The following is a 15,752-nucleotide window of genomic DNA, read 5'->3' on the forward strand; positions in this document are numbered from 1 at the left end:
TTAAAACTTTCTTGTTTGCATCTTCCTCCAAAAACGAGGCAGTAGCACTAATGTAATCCGAACCGTGGCGTCTCAATAAATTTCTGCGGTTGAAAAGATTTCCGCAATCGATTCACGGTACAGGAATTATGGCTGGAGCGGTATCAATAGCAGCTGGGAGCCTGCAACGGGTCCCCGAAGGGTTAATAAACCCGGCACGGGGTACGTGACGGTTCGAGCAGCCGGGAATAGTCGCGAATCTCGTCTCGCACGTGTGCGATCCGCGCGTGCTAATTACTCATATAATATCCGGGCACGCGGCGGTGCGACGCGGCGGCTACCTTGCCATTCACTCTGCTCATGGCAGTTGTTCGAAACCTGACCTAGGTCCTTGGTGAATCACACGTCTCATCGAGAACCGGCCAGAACGATTGTCCCCGCTGCTGAAGGAGTGCAGCTCGCAATTAATAATCAAGATAGGAATCTGCCCGCGTCTCTCACGTGATATAGTGAGTCAACGCGCTCGGCGAGTTAACGCGTTTATGGTTCGGTCTTGGTAAAGGGTTGGCGACCGTCGAAGAGAGGTGGGAAAACGGACCGGACTCTACTAAAGGAAAGGCTAATGTAAATGTCCGCCGGATACGACGGCGAAACGATAAGCTAATCCATTGAAAGCAGCTGCTGAACGAACATACTACTCGTCCGCCCCCGCTTTTCACTCGTTCACCCGTTTTTCACGGTGTTTGGCCAGCGCTAATGGAACCGACGATCGCCCCCGTGATAGAACCCTGGATAGCTAATCGGTTTCGTTGCCAGAGATTCGTTGATAGTCCTCATGGTTCTTGAGACTTTTTGGTTCACGGGGAACGCTGAAACGTTGGATCTAACGGTGGTAGTTCTACTTTATTTTAGAGAATTCATGAGATTTAGAGAATTCATTGGTCTAATTAGCTCTAGATTCTTGTCCGACCCCTCTCGCAACACGAACAACGAAACTTACAACGTCACGAACAATTTAATTAAACGTCCACCATGGCATTCCCGCATTGCAACATACCTGACCAAACAATTCACTTACGAGACCACAGTGTGTCCTATAAATAGCAACGCAGTCACCGAAAGGGTGGTTCCACCTGACCAGGAAGAAAAACTACTTTGCTAATGCAAACGGCAAGAGTTGCGGACACAACTCACCTCCAATCAAACATTGAATCTGTGATAGCCCTTCGGATAAGAGATCGGCGAATCGGCTCGCACCCATAATTTTGCTTTCAAAGACTTTTACAGACTCGTTGGACCGTGTAGCAGAAAAAATCGAGCGTCTCGATCGTAAAGAAATCACGACGCCATTTGCATACGTTCGAACGAGTTGCACTTCGAAAGGATCGAGCTGTTCGCCTAATCCTGGTTAACTAACCTCTCTGAAAATGAAAAACATTAGAGAATTCTCTTAAATTGCTGGTTACGTTTGGTTGGAAAGTATCAATGAATAAATTGGGTACCAACGTTTTCATGTATACCAGAAAGGACATACACCATACCGAAAATCCACAGCCGAAAGATTAGCATCCGAATCGCCATTTCAAGAGGAATCCATCGGAGGTTTGGCCAAATCGCGTTTCCCAGACAAGGGTCGCCCGAAACGCCGCGCCGGTTTCTTTGATCGTGTTGACCCCGCATAAAAACTAATTGCAGCCGGTAATAAGGGCGTCGTTAGGTCCGCGCCGGAAATTCCCATACCCTTTTCGCCGTTCGCTCATAATTGTCGGTTGAGCAATTAATTTATTTCGCGAACGCGCGCGCGACGGCTCCGCGTCCTCTTCGGCCGACGGGTCCAGGATCTCGGAGAGGATCGATACGGCCTGCTGGAGCAATTAAGCAGCCTTGTAGATCGGCGAGTTTACGCGAGCACCATGCGAACTCAATTACGGGAACCCACTGGCCTTTACTCTCCTCTCCTCTCCCATCCCTCTCTTCGTTGCTGGAGAGAATACCGCGTTACGCATGGAACACCGTAATTTGTCATACAGAGCGGATCTACGACGAGGGTCAACGGACGGATCGAAAGAAATCATGATTGAACTCTTGTAAAAGCACTTGGATATCATCCTACCCCTCCTCAGTATGTGTTTCTGATGGTTATAGAAAAATCATGGTTCTGGTAAAATAGTAAGACACTTTATTAAGCTTAATAGAGTTTCAAGTTTCAGGGTGTAGTTGTCTAATGTGAGACCCATTCCTTTGAAGAATCATAAGTTCTGATTAGGAACATTTTCTAATTATCTTTCCCTTCGTCCTTAATTACCACTGATTAGAATTGAGCGAACCTAAAGGTGAACAACAGTTTTGAACTTTGAAAAACGTATTGCACAATTGCCGATTGTATAGGATTCGCAAAATTCCGAAATTCCAGGGGACGACACAATATTTACTCTCCACACCCGCCGGCTGCGTTTGTTTCTCCGCAGGCTGGAGCCGCGCTCGCGGATAAATTTACGGGAACTGGCGCGATGCGGCGGCACAATATGCAAATACGTTTACGCCCGAGAGAGATTTATCGCCGAAGCAACGCGGGAACCGTTTGCTGGCGGCTCGTTCGCTCGTCCCGGCGAAATTAGTCGGTTGTTTTCAGACGCCGCACGCGCGAATCCCAGTTTTCCCCGCGAATTTAGCCGCGGCGACGCGGAAACGCCAGACTAAACCGTGCAAACACCGCCGCGCGAATCGACAAGCTGTTTGGGCGAAACTCACTCTTGAATCTGGTTTTCGAACCACTCGTAAGCCTAATAATTCTGGCACACCTGTCCTAAGTAGTCCGAATATATCATTTTAGTGATCATCATAAAAATCTTCTATAATTTGTGGAAATATCAATTTCGCAGTTAAAGTGTGCGAGGGCGGATCTTGTCGATTGCAAAGCTTGAAAAATAATAGGATTTGGTTAGCATGCCGAGTCAAGGATGTGGTGAATCCTCGGTAGCTATCTAAAATACCCGAAAGGATAATTTCTCCCCCTTTATCGCTTCTGTTTCTCTTTTTCTGATCGGGCGGAGTCGTTTGCAGAAAATCAATTTGCTACCGGCGAACCGTTCAAAGCATTCCTCCTCGGGTTGAACGAGTGCAGCGTCGTTTTCTCGTCGTCCTGGAGAAATTAAAATACTCCGTCCGCCTTAATAACAGCGAACAGACACTCCCGCGGAATATCCAATAATCAGATTAAGTTCCAAGGCACGAACTACTCGGCCCTCTATCTCTTTCTTTCCCTCTTTCTCGATGCAGATCGGTTAACGACGGTAAACCTGAGTTACGGCTACAATATTCCTCTTTCTTCGCCTCGCGGAGCATGAAAGCCTCGAAGACAGGCCTCTAGACCACCCCAGATGCGACCACTATGCCTTGATTATTTGAATTTTTAGGCCAGTTTACGGGTTTGTACATGGCCGAAACTTAAGAACACGTGTTTCGCATTATTGATGCTGGATTCGTGTTTCGAGGGGTGAAAACACGAATTTTAAGATTAGTAGAAGATGAGAAGATATTGTTTGATAGTGTCAGGTCATATATTTTTGTATTCCGGCTGTCTAAAATATAGAAGTGAATAAAAACGTTGCTTATTGGATCATCTGTGGTCAGATCGAAGCAGGGATGTTCGTGGTGGTAAGGCCGGTCGGATTTGCATGTTGTTCGCGAATCGTTCTGCAATTCGTATCGGATTCCGCGGGAGAGACGCGTCGAAACGCATCGTTGAAAACCTAACGAACGACCTATGGGGAGAGAGCATCGAAGACTAGCGTTGACCGGGCCACTAATGACAGGTTAACGAGCGGCCGGAATGCCGCGCTCGTTAAACACGTTGAAAATGTATTAAAGAAACAAGAACGAGAGAAAGGGCGGGAGGGAGGGAGATGGAAAAAACGCACACGTCGCTTGCAAATCCGACGCCATTAAAGCGCGACGTGAACTTTTCCACGATTTTCAAGATCGGGATCGCCGGCGAAGAGCGGAGCGCCCGACACGTGCCAACCGGAAAAAAACACGCCTGCCGCTCTATGAATTCTAATTAGTGGCAGGAATTTTCTCGTTTCACGCTCTAAACTGCAATCTTTCCACCCTTATACTTTTCTCCTTTCGGTACTCGGAATATCTAAATACTGCGCCACTGTACAGGGCGTTCCATCAACTATGCCCATCACTTTCGATGGACAATTCCCACAACGTGAATTAAAACAGTGAATTATTCAATTAAAATAGTTTGTTAATGGAATTCATTCTCTCTGTGGACCTGTGTGTTAGATATTTAAATCCTGAAATTTTCTACCCAAGGTCACTTCAAGGTCATAAATATCATCTGTGGTACACAGTTTAAAGCGTCTCAGTATCAACTTTTTCGTAGAAAATTAGAAAGTATGTCAGAACAGAAAACGAACATTGTCCAGTTTGTTACGTTCTCCAAACAAGATGGAACACCCTGTATAAAGCAAGAACGTGTACAAACAAATTGCCTAATCCCAAACTACTTGCCAACATCATAAAATCGATCACTAGTATCTGTCTGTCAAGTCCATCGTCCTAGCCATTCATCACAGACTAGACAATCAATTCCCAGCACCCCCACAGGCAGTTCTAAGCCTGAGGTGCTAATCAAGAATCGCCATAATCAAGTTACAGTAAAACTTCGCCTCGGTTCGATCATCAATTCTACAAAATTCGCGACGCGTGCTTCCGTGTGAACAATATTAAATCGTCGAACAAGACGATTGAAGACTTCCTGTATACATCTGTGGAGATCTCCGATCCGGGATCGAATAAGATCAGTGAAGGTCCAAGGATCTAGGAGGAGGACCATGAAGAGGGATCCCATGGTGCGCAAGGATTAGGGGGAAACACGGAGACAACGTGGCGGGCTTCACGGTGGCCGTGAGCAATGGCTCCACGGAGCCGGCGTATTATGTGGACCGGCTGCACCGGCAGAGAGTGCAGCTGCAACACCAGCAACACTGTCAACAGCCGTCCAGATTCCCTGCACAGCCGAGCCACGTCCCAGCATCTGGCAAAGAGATCCTGGAGGCGCCTCGCAGGCACGATCTCGTCTATGTGCACTGCGCCACCACCGAAGACGAGGATGCCGAAGAGGAGGAAGAGGAGCCGAAGAGGTTAACCAGGTCCAGGTCGTGGCTCTGCTGCCCTGGCGATCACAGCTCCGATAAAACCGTCCCCATACAGGTTGAAGCTAGTCACAAGCACCAGGAGTCAGTAAGTCCCGGTCATTCGATATTACTTCTTTTCAGCAGTTGTTCCTGACTGAATCTGTGCCAGATTCCCCTCAGGAATGATTTATCATTGTAGCATATATGCAAAATTATGGTAGGGTGGTTTAAGTCATCACTTCGCTGATTTTCGATTTGTTTAGAAAATAGGATCCTTTCAGATTTATCGATCGAACCATGCTAAATTGAGCTCGGGATTTCAATTCAATTTTCGACAGCAATTAAAACACAATTCGGGAGTCGAACCACCTCATTAACCTACTCGTCCAGTCCCAATCAAACTTAACGAGCAACCTGTGCTAGTGAACGAGACCCCTCCGATCATTCTACTCTTGTTATCAAGAGAAAGCGATAGACACTTAACGGTGTCGTAAATTGAGCCCTCCCCGCCACTATTATTATTATCACGGTAAATCTCAGCAATTTACGATGCACGTAAATCATACTCTAAAAGGCTTTTATATTTATAAATACTGTCAGCGATCAACAAAGGAATCGTGTGATTAGCGACTCCCACGCTACTATTATGCATCGATAAACGTTCTCGGTAGAAAGTCGATTAACGTTAAAGTCTCCAAGGAGGAAACTGTCAAGAACGTTCCGTTAGTAACTGTCTGTTCATTCATATTTTCTATAATGAACTTTGTCTGTCTTGTTCGAAGCTGCTATTGATGAGGTGTCGTTTCCAGCTCCCTTAACAAATGTATTAAAGCCGACTATTTCCTCGTTTGTGTAGATCGACACATTTATTGAACATTCGTGTAATACCAACCCTCAAGGATAAAATATTATGCGAGCCAATCAAATTACCCGCAGCTCGCCGCGACAGTTCCAAATATACTCGAGCCTTGAACATATCGCATGCCATGCTCTCATAGATCGCTGTAGGATCACACGGTGCAACGAACGTTCCCGTTTCCCTGCGTCGCGCATCGGATCGATCGCCGCCCACAAGAGATTGCAGTTCGCCTCTCTGTCCAGACGTTTCCGCGGATTTCCCGGGACGGGGCAATTTTCGCGTTTATCCCGACATCGATTAGGCCGTGCGTGGCCGGAGGAGGTCGGGCTGCGGGGGTGTTAACGAAACAGCGGGGACAAGCCAGAGGCGGCGAGTCCCGACACCCGATAATGGAGTTCCGTAATTTTTGCCGCTGTCGTATTCGATTCGAGAACGACGAATCGAGAGATGAGAGAGAAAGAGAGAGCAAGAGCGCGAGAGAGAGAGAGAGAGAGAGAGAGAGAGAGAGAGAGAGAGGAGAAAAGCTGTCTCTCAGCAACAGGACAATGTTTTCTGTCCTTCCGGTGGTGGCCTCCACCCCCGCCGCCGTCCATATTCATCCGGGAGCGTCTCGTTCATTTTTTATCCTCCGCTCGTCTTCTCCGCTCGCCACGTTCGGAGATTATCTTTCTCTCGTTGCCGGCCCTCGCTTTTCCAAGCGTTCCTCTCTTTCTCTCATCCACCCTCGTCTGTCTCCCGGAAGCTTATACAGAATCGACTGCTACCCTTTAAACTTTAATCCGCCGGAGACACAGCCAGCGCGATGGCCGACCAATCGGACGATCGATTTCACCAACGACGGTATTTCCGGATAAACTTCTCTCTTCCCCCCCTCCCATCCCCCTAAAACTCGCTGAGATAATTTCGTTTGGCCTCATCCGACACCTCCGACCGCCACAGACTGCCTCCGGGATCCGCGTTACTCGTGAACGATGTCTGAACGATCCTCCAACCATACGCCTGTCATTGCCGATCGCTTCGCCTCGTCGGATGTCTCGTTAGCGACGTTTTAGACGGCCACGACAAATCAATTCGACGTCTACAGAGATACTGCTGCTACGTCGTGGATGACTTCTGACTGAATATGCGCATTCGCAACAGTTACATACTCTCTGATAGTTCTCGACGGGGAAAAAGACAAGGAATAACCGGTCTCGTTGGGACCTCGAGTCACTGTTCCTCGCGATCTAGGCGGCTTCCATTCTCTTGGGTGATCCGAGGAATCATCGCCGAGCTTTCGGATTCGCGAGATGTCTCCGCGAGGGTTCTTTGTATTCCCAGATCCTGAGGGATCTCGGCAAGTTCCAGAGGCATGGTGATCCGGGCTGCTCCTTTAGAGGTCCCGGGGGATGCAGAAATCGTCCTAGAACTTTGAAAGCGGACGTAAAAGGTGGAGGGTCTTCATAGATTTATAAAAGATCCCAGGGACGGTTAGTCCACGGTATTCTTTCACAGATCCAAGAAATCAAGGGACATCCTGAATTTTCGAAGATCTCCAAGAGCTCCAAGAAAATCCGACAAATCCTCAAAATCCTTGACAATACCTGATCTACCTCTGAAGGATCCACGAAGTCACTAAGTCTCGGATCATTGAATTATATCGAAGACAATTCTTCAATGTCTCCTGAGTGCTGCTAACATTGATTTAATAGTACTCCAAGGGCCAAAGAACACCGTAGCACTGGGTCCCGGAATAGAATACGAAAATTCGATCCCGTCCCGGCATTAATTATGCGAGTCATGTGCGTCGCTCGAGAACCTCCAGAAGAAGCGTACTAAAGGCACCCGGCATTTTACGGGCCGCGTTCTCGCTCGGAGCGGACTAAACGTGTCCGTGGGTTACTCTTTTGTCCCAGAGGCTCACAAAAGGACCGTTTGAAACGATGTGCTCTCACCCCTTGGCCCGGTTCGTCTTCGTTGAACGCGATCCCCCGGATCAAAACGGGCCGAGGGATGCTCATCCCTCACGACTACCACCGCGGGACAAAGGGGAAGAAAAAGGGTCACGGCAGACTGGTCAAGAAATTTGCGTTCTTGAAAGGGATAACCACTTGACCCCTTTAACGGATTACCGAGTTGACTTCCATCCTCATCGACAGCGATCTCCTTGGAGACTAGGAGCTATCGGTGATTTTATTAACCCCCGCGACGCTGGAAAAGACTGTGACGGATCTGGACCGACCCTTTGTACCTTCGTGGACCACTTCGAAGACACCTGGCTGGGTTACAAATTTTTCAATTTTTCTATCTTTCAACGAAATTCGTTTCCGCAGCGAATAATAGAAAGAACTTGCGTAGTTGTAGTTTCACAGCTTCGATGAAGTCATTAAATCATCAGGCGCACGATCACGGCTTGTTCAGCTGTAGACAGATATGGCAGCCTTCCAATTACCTTCTATTCGATTATTTTCCCGCAGGCATTGTCTGAAAGCTTCGCCGAGTTACTTCGCGATGCTTTTGCCTCGCGAAATTCCGCGCCCCATCGGATATCGCGCCCTTTGAGCGCTACCAACACAACCGCGTTTATGCATTATTCAACGGGCCGCGGTCTAACTACTAATTTTATCGGCCACGCTACCAAAGTACTCTTTACCATTCAAAGGACCCGGTTTTTGCGCGGAAAACGCAACCGGCCGACAACAACGTTGGTTACGCGATTGACTTTCATGCTCCACCTCTTGTGAATGAAACTTTTTCGCCCGGGACCTGTTCGATCGCTGTTTAACGTGACTGCTTGTGGAATACACGGGGAGATGTTGTTTCGCAACTTTGTCGCGATTGAATTCTGTCGTGGAGCAAGTATGGTTGGCTTTTGAACAGTCCAGACTTGAATTCCAATGATTCTGGAACAGATTTGGAATTTAGAACATGGTCTATATCGAAGAATCTAGTGGAATATGTCACTATAAAAATTAATTTTGCACACCTGATAACCAATTTAAAAGAATTGTACAGGGTGTGGAAGAATTTTAAACAACTCCGAAAGAATAAACAACTTCACGTAGTTTGGAACTTGTCTGTGTAATTACTAGATTTCTATAGTTCACAATTAAAAATCGTGATATGGTTAAAATTGTGGATGAAATGCGGAAAACATCGTCATCCGTTGGTAACCTGTCGAGTTCGAGATCTTTACGATAAGAATAGACAAGGCTGTTTTCCTTTCCACGAAGTCACGATACTTCGGAGCAATTATGCTTCGTGTTTCGATGGAATCATGCTGAAACGTGTATCGCTCTTCGGGAACAAAGAACTTCCTTCAGCCTAGCAGTCGAGACAATCGACAGGACGACACAAGATTAACGCGTGGGAACAGATTTGGTATCTGGCGATTGTGTAACGGGCTCTCCCAAAATTAATTATTAAATTGCTGAATTTACCACAAATTTCCTAAAATTGTCCAAAATTGATTGCTGAATTACAGACCTCAGGACAGCCACAATTTACATATACATACAGGGGGTCTCAGCTGAAGGAGGCCATCTAAATATCTCTTTCATTTTTAATGACACAGAAAATATTTATGGCATAATTTAAATGGTATCGAAGGAGGAATATCATAGAAGAACAATTTCTTATGTCCAGTTATTTTTTCAGTTTTTTCAAGGTCATCGTTATTTTTTTCGGGAAAACTTTTCTTTTTATTCCATCTTATAGGGGCTGAAAAAATACGTTTGCATATGCTTAAGTCATTAACAAGATCGAATAAAAAAATATAAGTTCTCCCTATAAAAAATAACGATGACCTTGAAAAAACTATGAAAAAATAACCGGACAAAAAATTGTTCTTCTATGATATTTCTCCTTCGATACCATTTAAATTATGCCAAAAATATTTTTTTTGTGCCATTAAAAATAAAGGAGATATTTAGGTGGCCTCCTTCAGCTGAGACATCCTGTATATACGAAATATTAAAAAGAAAAACACAAATTTCAAATAAACGTGCAATATCTTTCTGGATTGTTAATTCAATAGAAAGTATGAAGCTTATGGCTGGAGATTCGCGAAAAAGCTCTCGCTTACCACTTTTAAAAAGACCAAAAATTCCTCCACCAGCCCAAAGACATGAAAAAAGCTGTTAACTCGCGACAGAGCTCTCAACGCCTTGGCAACGCTCCTCAAAATCGCTGTGAAAAGTGCAATGTCTCCAAAAAGCGAGTAATGCGGGTCCTCGGCGGTTCTTTATCCGACTTCCGGTTGATCCAGCTCCTCACGGTCTTGGCAGGCGGGAAAGCGTTCTGATTACCGTGTTTTCGAGAGTCCGAGAAGCTCTTTGAGGAGCGGCGGCGGCGCTCGTTGAAGAGCGTTCCCTCGAATTCCGCGGTGAAAAGCGTGAACACCGGGCGCTAATGTAAGCAAAAGCCGTGTCTCTCCTCTCGTCTCTCCTTTCAGAGAGACACACGGCCTACTCGTCGCGCTACTTCGTGGCTCGGCAAGTTGCGAATTTCGTCCGCGAGGTGAAAGGAAAAATTGCGAGAAGAGGATCCAGCGTGGCCGGCCAACAGGTGCCCCGGGGCTCTTCCCCGTCGGCAGGATTGCAGTTTCGAATGCAAACAGACGTGGCGAATTCGAAGACAAACATGCCAGAGCCGTAAGAGCTTGCGAAACTTCCGACGGTTCCGAGGAAAAACGTTTGCACACCGGGAATAAGCAACTTGCTTGCAAACCGATTAACCCACCTGTTTTGCTGCTCGGAGCTCGTTATAGTCTTCCGTGGGCCCTTTGTTGGAGTTCTGCATTGTTTCCAGAATCGCTGAGAGAACTATAAGCCGATTCGTAACACTGATTGTAAAACGGTTAATGATCAAGTCCAATAAGATGATAAGATGATAAGAACTAGAACCAATGTACAAACTACCAAGCCAACAAAAGACATCATGTCTGGGACTGTCAAGAATGTCGATGTCCGTGTCCGAGTCACCCTCCCATATCGTCGGGTTCGCAGTATTTTGCCGCAATTTCCGGTATCGCTTTACGAAGCCACTCGGACAGTCTCAACGCTCCCGCGAGGAGAAATTCGGTCGAACTCTGGGGACGACGGCCCCGGGGAGCGAATGCGACCGTTCAGAACGTGAACCGAACCGATCCGAACCGAAGCCGTCCAACCTGTCCCCAGTAACCGTGACGCACGTGAGTCACTGACAAGAATTCGCGAGGCGACGTTGCGCAACGAACACCGACACGTTTCCAGTCTGACGCGATGCAACGGCCACGCGAGGACAGATTTGCCATGATTTTTAAGCCCCTGGGCGATCGGAGTACCCGTGGAGTCCTTGATACACCTTCTGCTCCTCGACGATGTGCTGAAGACGTTCTATAAAATTCTGCGATGTTAGAAGTTGACAAACATTTTCTAAGTATAACAAAGAAAATGTGCCCGACCATGAAACACAATTCTATCAAAATATTCAGCGATTTCTAATGAGTTCTAATGAGGTTCGTCGGTAGGTTTGTTTATGGTTCCGGATTGGCCGCGTTAATGAACATAATATAAAGAATAGTTAAAGGTTTATTAACCAGGTTACAGTTGGTACATTGTCACACGTCGACAGTTAGCATCCTCGTGAGTTGATGGACGATGAAGATGACAAACGGCTTCTGCGACGTCCACTTGTACCTGGATCGGTACTGTGACGATCAAGGTTTCGAACCGCAGGTTGGGACAGGTTGTGTTCCACAGGTTCCAGAGTTGCAACGCGGTGGAGCCATCACGCATGGTCTGTCATCGGGACAGGGTGGTGCATCCTTGCAGCTCTTACCTGGCAGGTGGATGTAGTCGTCGGTCTGTGCCAGAGACATCGACGCGCAGAGCACTGTCAAGAGGAGCGTCAGGCTGAACAGGAACCTCATGTTTGCTTTCTGCAATCGTTTCGACAATTTTAGCATAGGTTCTTCATGTTAGGATCGAAGAGCATTGAGAAAATGGGGTGATTCGACATTTGTGTCTAGATACAACCCAGCAAGACCTACAGGTCAATCAAAGATAAAGCTAAGAAATTAAAGGCAAGAATCGTTGATCCCCGAACAAAAATCCACGATCTACCATGAAACGAATCGGTGAACACAAGCAGTTGCAAGAAACTCGAAAAAAAATTGTTAATTCCCGGTGTAGTAAGACGTCAAACCGCACGCGTGTAATTAACCAGGCAGCCATTTCGAGAGAAGCGAGAGGCAGAGCGTTTTTCATGCTCGTAAATAACTCAATGCATCTTTGTAAGCTCGAGCAGGAACGGTGTACGGCGGCGAACGTGTTAAAAGTGTGAAGCACGATGTGTCCGCAAAAAGACGAGCCTATCTTCTCCGAGAAAGAGAAAGGAAGAGACGATAGAGAGAAGAAGCGAGGTGATAACGAGAGAGAGAGAGAGAGAGAGATACCGAGGGAGGCTGTAGTAGAGCCGATGGCGGATCAGGATGGCAAAAACTATCCGAGAAACTAGTTTACCTGTTGTGTCGTTGGGGTAGTTCGAGGCTGGCAACAAGCGCACGATCGTCTGGTCGTAGCTCGACTGATATCCCGGTAATTACGGCCGGTGATTCTTATACGTGGCGCCGTCACGTGGCCCAGGAATCATTAGCGGCTCGTCGTATCGTAACCAGCAACACGCATGACTGCATCACTGCCACCGCGAAGGACACTCTCCGCGGAGAACACGACGTGCGACTCGTAAACGCCTATTCCGCGACGCCCACGCGACGAGCGTTTTTCCCTCGCACGGCGAGATCGTTCACGCTCGAAACGGCCCGAATGCGGCGAAATTAATGAGGACGGTCCGGTAATAAGGAGGAAGGACGATCGTCTGCCACCCACGGATCGCTGCGACGCGTGACGAAACTGTCGGGAACTGTCGGGAAACTGTCGTTCCTCAGCCACAATTAGAGACACCAACAGAAACGACGTCGCATTTCCCGAAGAATGTTCCTCCCGGACGTACAGTCTCTTTTCACCAGCGAAAATCGTCCAGTTGCTGGTTCAAAGGTCCTCGTAGTTTGGACTGTACTGGAATTTTCATATTTCCCGCCTTACTCCAACGTAATACGCAAAACACATGTCATTCATAGTAATTATCCTCCTTTTTAAATTCCTCTTTTTTTTAATCCTCCTGAACTGCGTATTAGATTTCTATGATCTTTATACGTCTAGGTTTGGTATAGAGAGGTGAGGTGACCTTTAGTCTGGGAGCGGTTCGAATTGCCCCCTGGGGCATTGCCCCGAGGCAAATGACGTCGAAGAAGTCTACCAGTCGTGTGAATTTGTAATCGATAGGAACGCAAGGTTGTCTATCCTGCTCTTTTCAGACAGAGTGCTCCGAGTGGGCGGGTCACCGTTGCTTTCGATTTTGACGGGGCCGGGACAATGCCCCAGAGGGCAATCTACTCCCATTTCTGCTCTAGACACTGCGTTTAACACTGTTCTTCGAATTATATACCATCTCTATTATATAGAATTGTAAATCATGTGATAATATCGCATGAAACAAAGAGCTAATATTCATAGAACCAAAATCAGAATTTGTTAATTAATATGCCGGAGATGCTCGAAGGAACACTCTCAGCTATTTATAATTTCATAGCCACGCCAGGGTAACCGAGGCAGGGTTAAGTCGCCTAATGGATAAGGATTCCCCGTTCTCCGTCAGGATATTCATTCTACCTCACGTGTCTTCAATTATAAATGTTCTGCGACTTAGTCTCGGTCGACGCTAATTGACGGACGCATGCAAGGCCGATTTTTCCCGTGCATCGAGATTAGCGTGCCACCGATTAGAATCCTTTGAGCGTAACATTTCAGACCGATAAGACATTGTAACTTCGTGATTAGCTTTCCGCAAAGCTACGATAAACGACAATCTACGTCGGACTCTTTAAATGCTTAACCTTGCTTGTACGCATGCAGGGTCATTTTAATTTGCGGGCACGTGAGCTATTATTTTTAAGTAGTAGCGTAGACATTATCTTGCTGCAAAGTATGCTAAAATGCGAATCTCGACGACGTGCAGTTTTCACTTTATAAGTTAATACTTCATGAAATGGTCAGTAAAAAATATCAGTTTCTGTAATAAGCTCATGTATCTAGTCTAGCTTATAAAATTGAAAATAAAATACAGTGAAACCTCGGTATACGTCTGCTTCGGAGTACGTCCTGTTTCGACGTGACAAGTTTTGCTCGGTTTACGACATAAATTTTTTGTGTGTATTTTGTGTCGTTTTTAAATAATTATCTCTGAATAAAAATTAAATTAATATTCAATTATATTCGGAGTTGATGTATTATTAACTGACTGATCATACAAGTAAGGATCAGTAATGGAATTACTGATGAGGTCGGCGTATGATCGCGAAGCCCGCGAAGACACAACACAGAGAGATGAAAGAAAAGTCGATCGAGTGTTTCTTTTTGTATTTTAGCATTAAGCAGAGTTTATATTTAAAAATCTATAATAAAATCTCATTTTTTATTTGTGTTTAAACAGTGTTTAAAATAGTTTAAATTATTTTACAACCTCGTTAATGTCAATATAAGTTTTTTTTTACATGAGAATGGATTAATCATTTTTACATTACTTCTTATGGGAATGGTTGGTTTGGTATACGTTCTATTCGGTATAAGTCTAAACATATCAAGGTTCCACTGTATTAGGTTGTCCTAAAAGTTTCTTACGGAATGTGTTCCTTTAATATTGCTAAATAAATATCATTATAGCTTGTCCCAAAAATTGGTTTTCGATTCATGCATATAATTCAAATTCATGTTAGAAGGTACTAAGGCATTAACATAAAGATTATCGCATTGTTTGTATTTATTTAGCAACATTAAAAGAACACGTTCCGACAGAAACCTTTGGGACAACCTAATAATTTGATTATTTTACTAACAGAGACTTCTACTTGAGATTTTAATGTGACGTTTAGGTCACGGAGAACAATGCTTTTAATCTGAATACGATATCTAGAATTATTTATATTATAGAGAATTATTTTAGAGCATTTCGAGAGAGAGATAACAAACGATTTCGCCCAAATCGGGGAAAAGGCGAGAACGTTCCAACGGCCGCGAGAATTGTTCTTGCCGCCGTGCCATTTGCGTCTCGGACGAGTCTCGGATGAAACCGTAACAGCCTGAATATTTGATACTGTGCTCCCGGGGTTGAAATACCGGTGGCGTCGCCTGCGAGGTTCGCCCGACTAAAATATTTACGTCGACGAATAAAATATCATGCTACCACCGGCGCTCGGCCGACAATCCGCAATCAGAACAAATCCTTATCTGTTCGCCGGATCCTTGGTCGGGACAGGTTGCGTCACGGACCGTGGCGAAATGCGTAGAAGGCAGGGTCCGAATCACACCTGCGACGCCGCAGAATGCTCGAATTACCTGCACGTTGCCGATCGATGATTCTCATTTGCATTTCACGTGTCTCTGCGATGCCCGAACACAGACGCTGCGGAAAGAGAAAAATTCGAACTCTCGACCGCCTCTTTTCGGTTTGCACGCTTTTCGAAGACAATTCAAATGCTTTCGTTTCCCATTCTCTTTTCTTTTGATACATTGGGATCCCTCTCTTATTTCAGAAGGTGCTGCCACATTATACAACTGAATTTCAAACACATTTTACATCTTTCATTATTCATTTTTGTGATATACTGGATTCCGCATCTTTTATTTCGGAATCTGGTATGACACTATACAGTCAAACCTGTTTTTGTGCGGTAGATCCACCCACAAGTA

The 15,752-nt window shown here is 45.9% G+C and overlaps 2 protein-coding genes across 4 annotated transcripts in view; one reads left to right on the forward strand and one right to left on the reverse strand.

Annotated features, from left to right (window-relative positions):
* LOC143216634 (colorectal mutant cancer protein) overlaps nt 1-15,752 on the forward strand; it is a 59,804-nt gene that overhangs the window by 36,101 nt on the left and 7,951 nt on the right. The gene's annotated exons all lie outside the window — the stretch shown is intronic.
* LOC143216641 (uncharacterized) lies at nt 11,517-12,629 on the reverse strand. Its single transcript, XM_076439909.1, has 2 exons — nt 12,468-12,629; nt 11,517-11,884 (listed from the first exon to the last, which is right to left on the reverse strand). The coding sequence occupies exon 2, from the start codon at nt 11,873-11,875 to the stop codon at nt 11,663-11,665; it is 213 nt and encodes a 70-aa protein (XP_076296024.1). The 5' UTR covers nt 11,876-11,884; nt 12,468-12,629; the 3' UTR covers nt 11,517-11,662.

Source organism: Lasioglossum baleicum, chromosome 15, assembly GCF_051020765.1.
Source record: "Lasioglossum baleicum chromosome 15, iyLasBale1, whole genome shotgun sequence".
NCBI lineage: Eukaryota > Metazoa > Arthropoda > Insecta > Hymenoptera > Halictidae > Lasioglossum > Lasioglossum baleicum.

Coding starts and splice junctions, on each gene's coding strand:
- LOC143216641 (XM_076439909.1), bottom strand. CDS start 11,875: ATGAGGTTCCTGTTCAGCCTGACGCTCCTCTTGACAGTGCTCTGCGCG.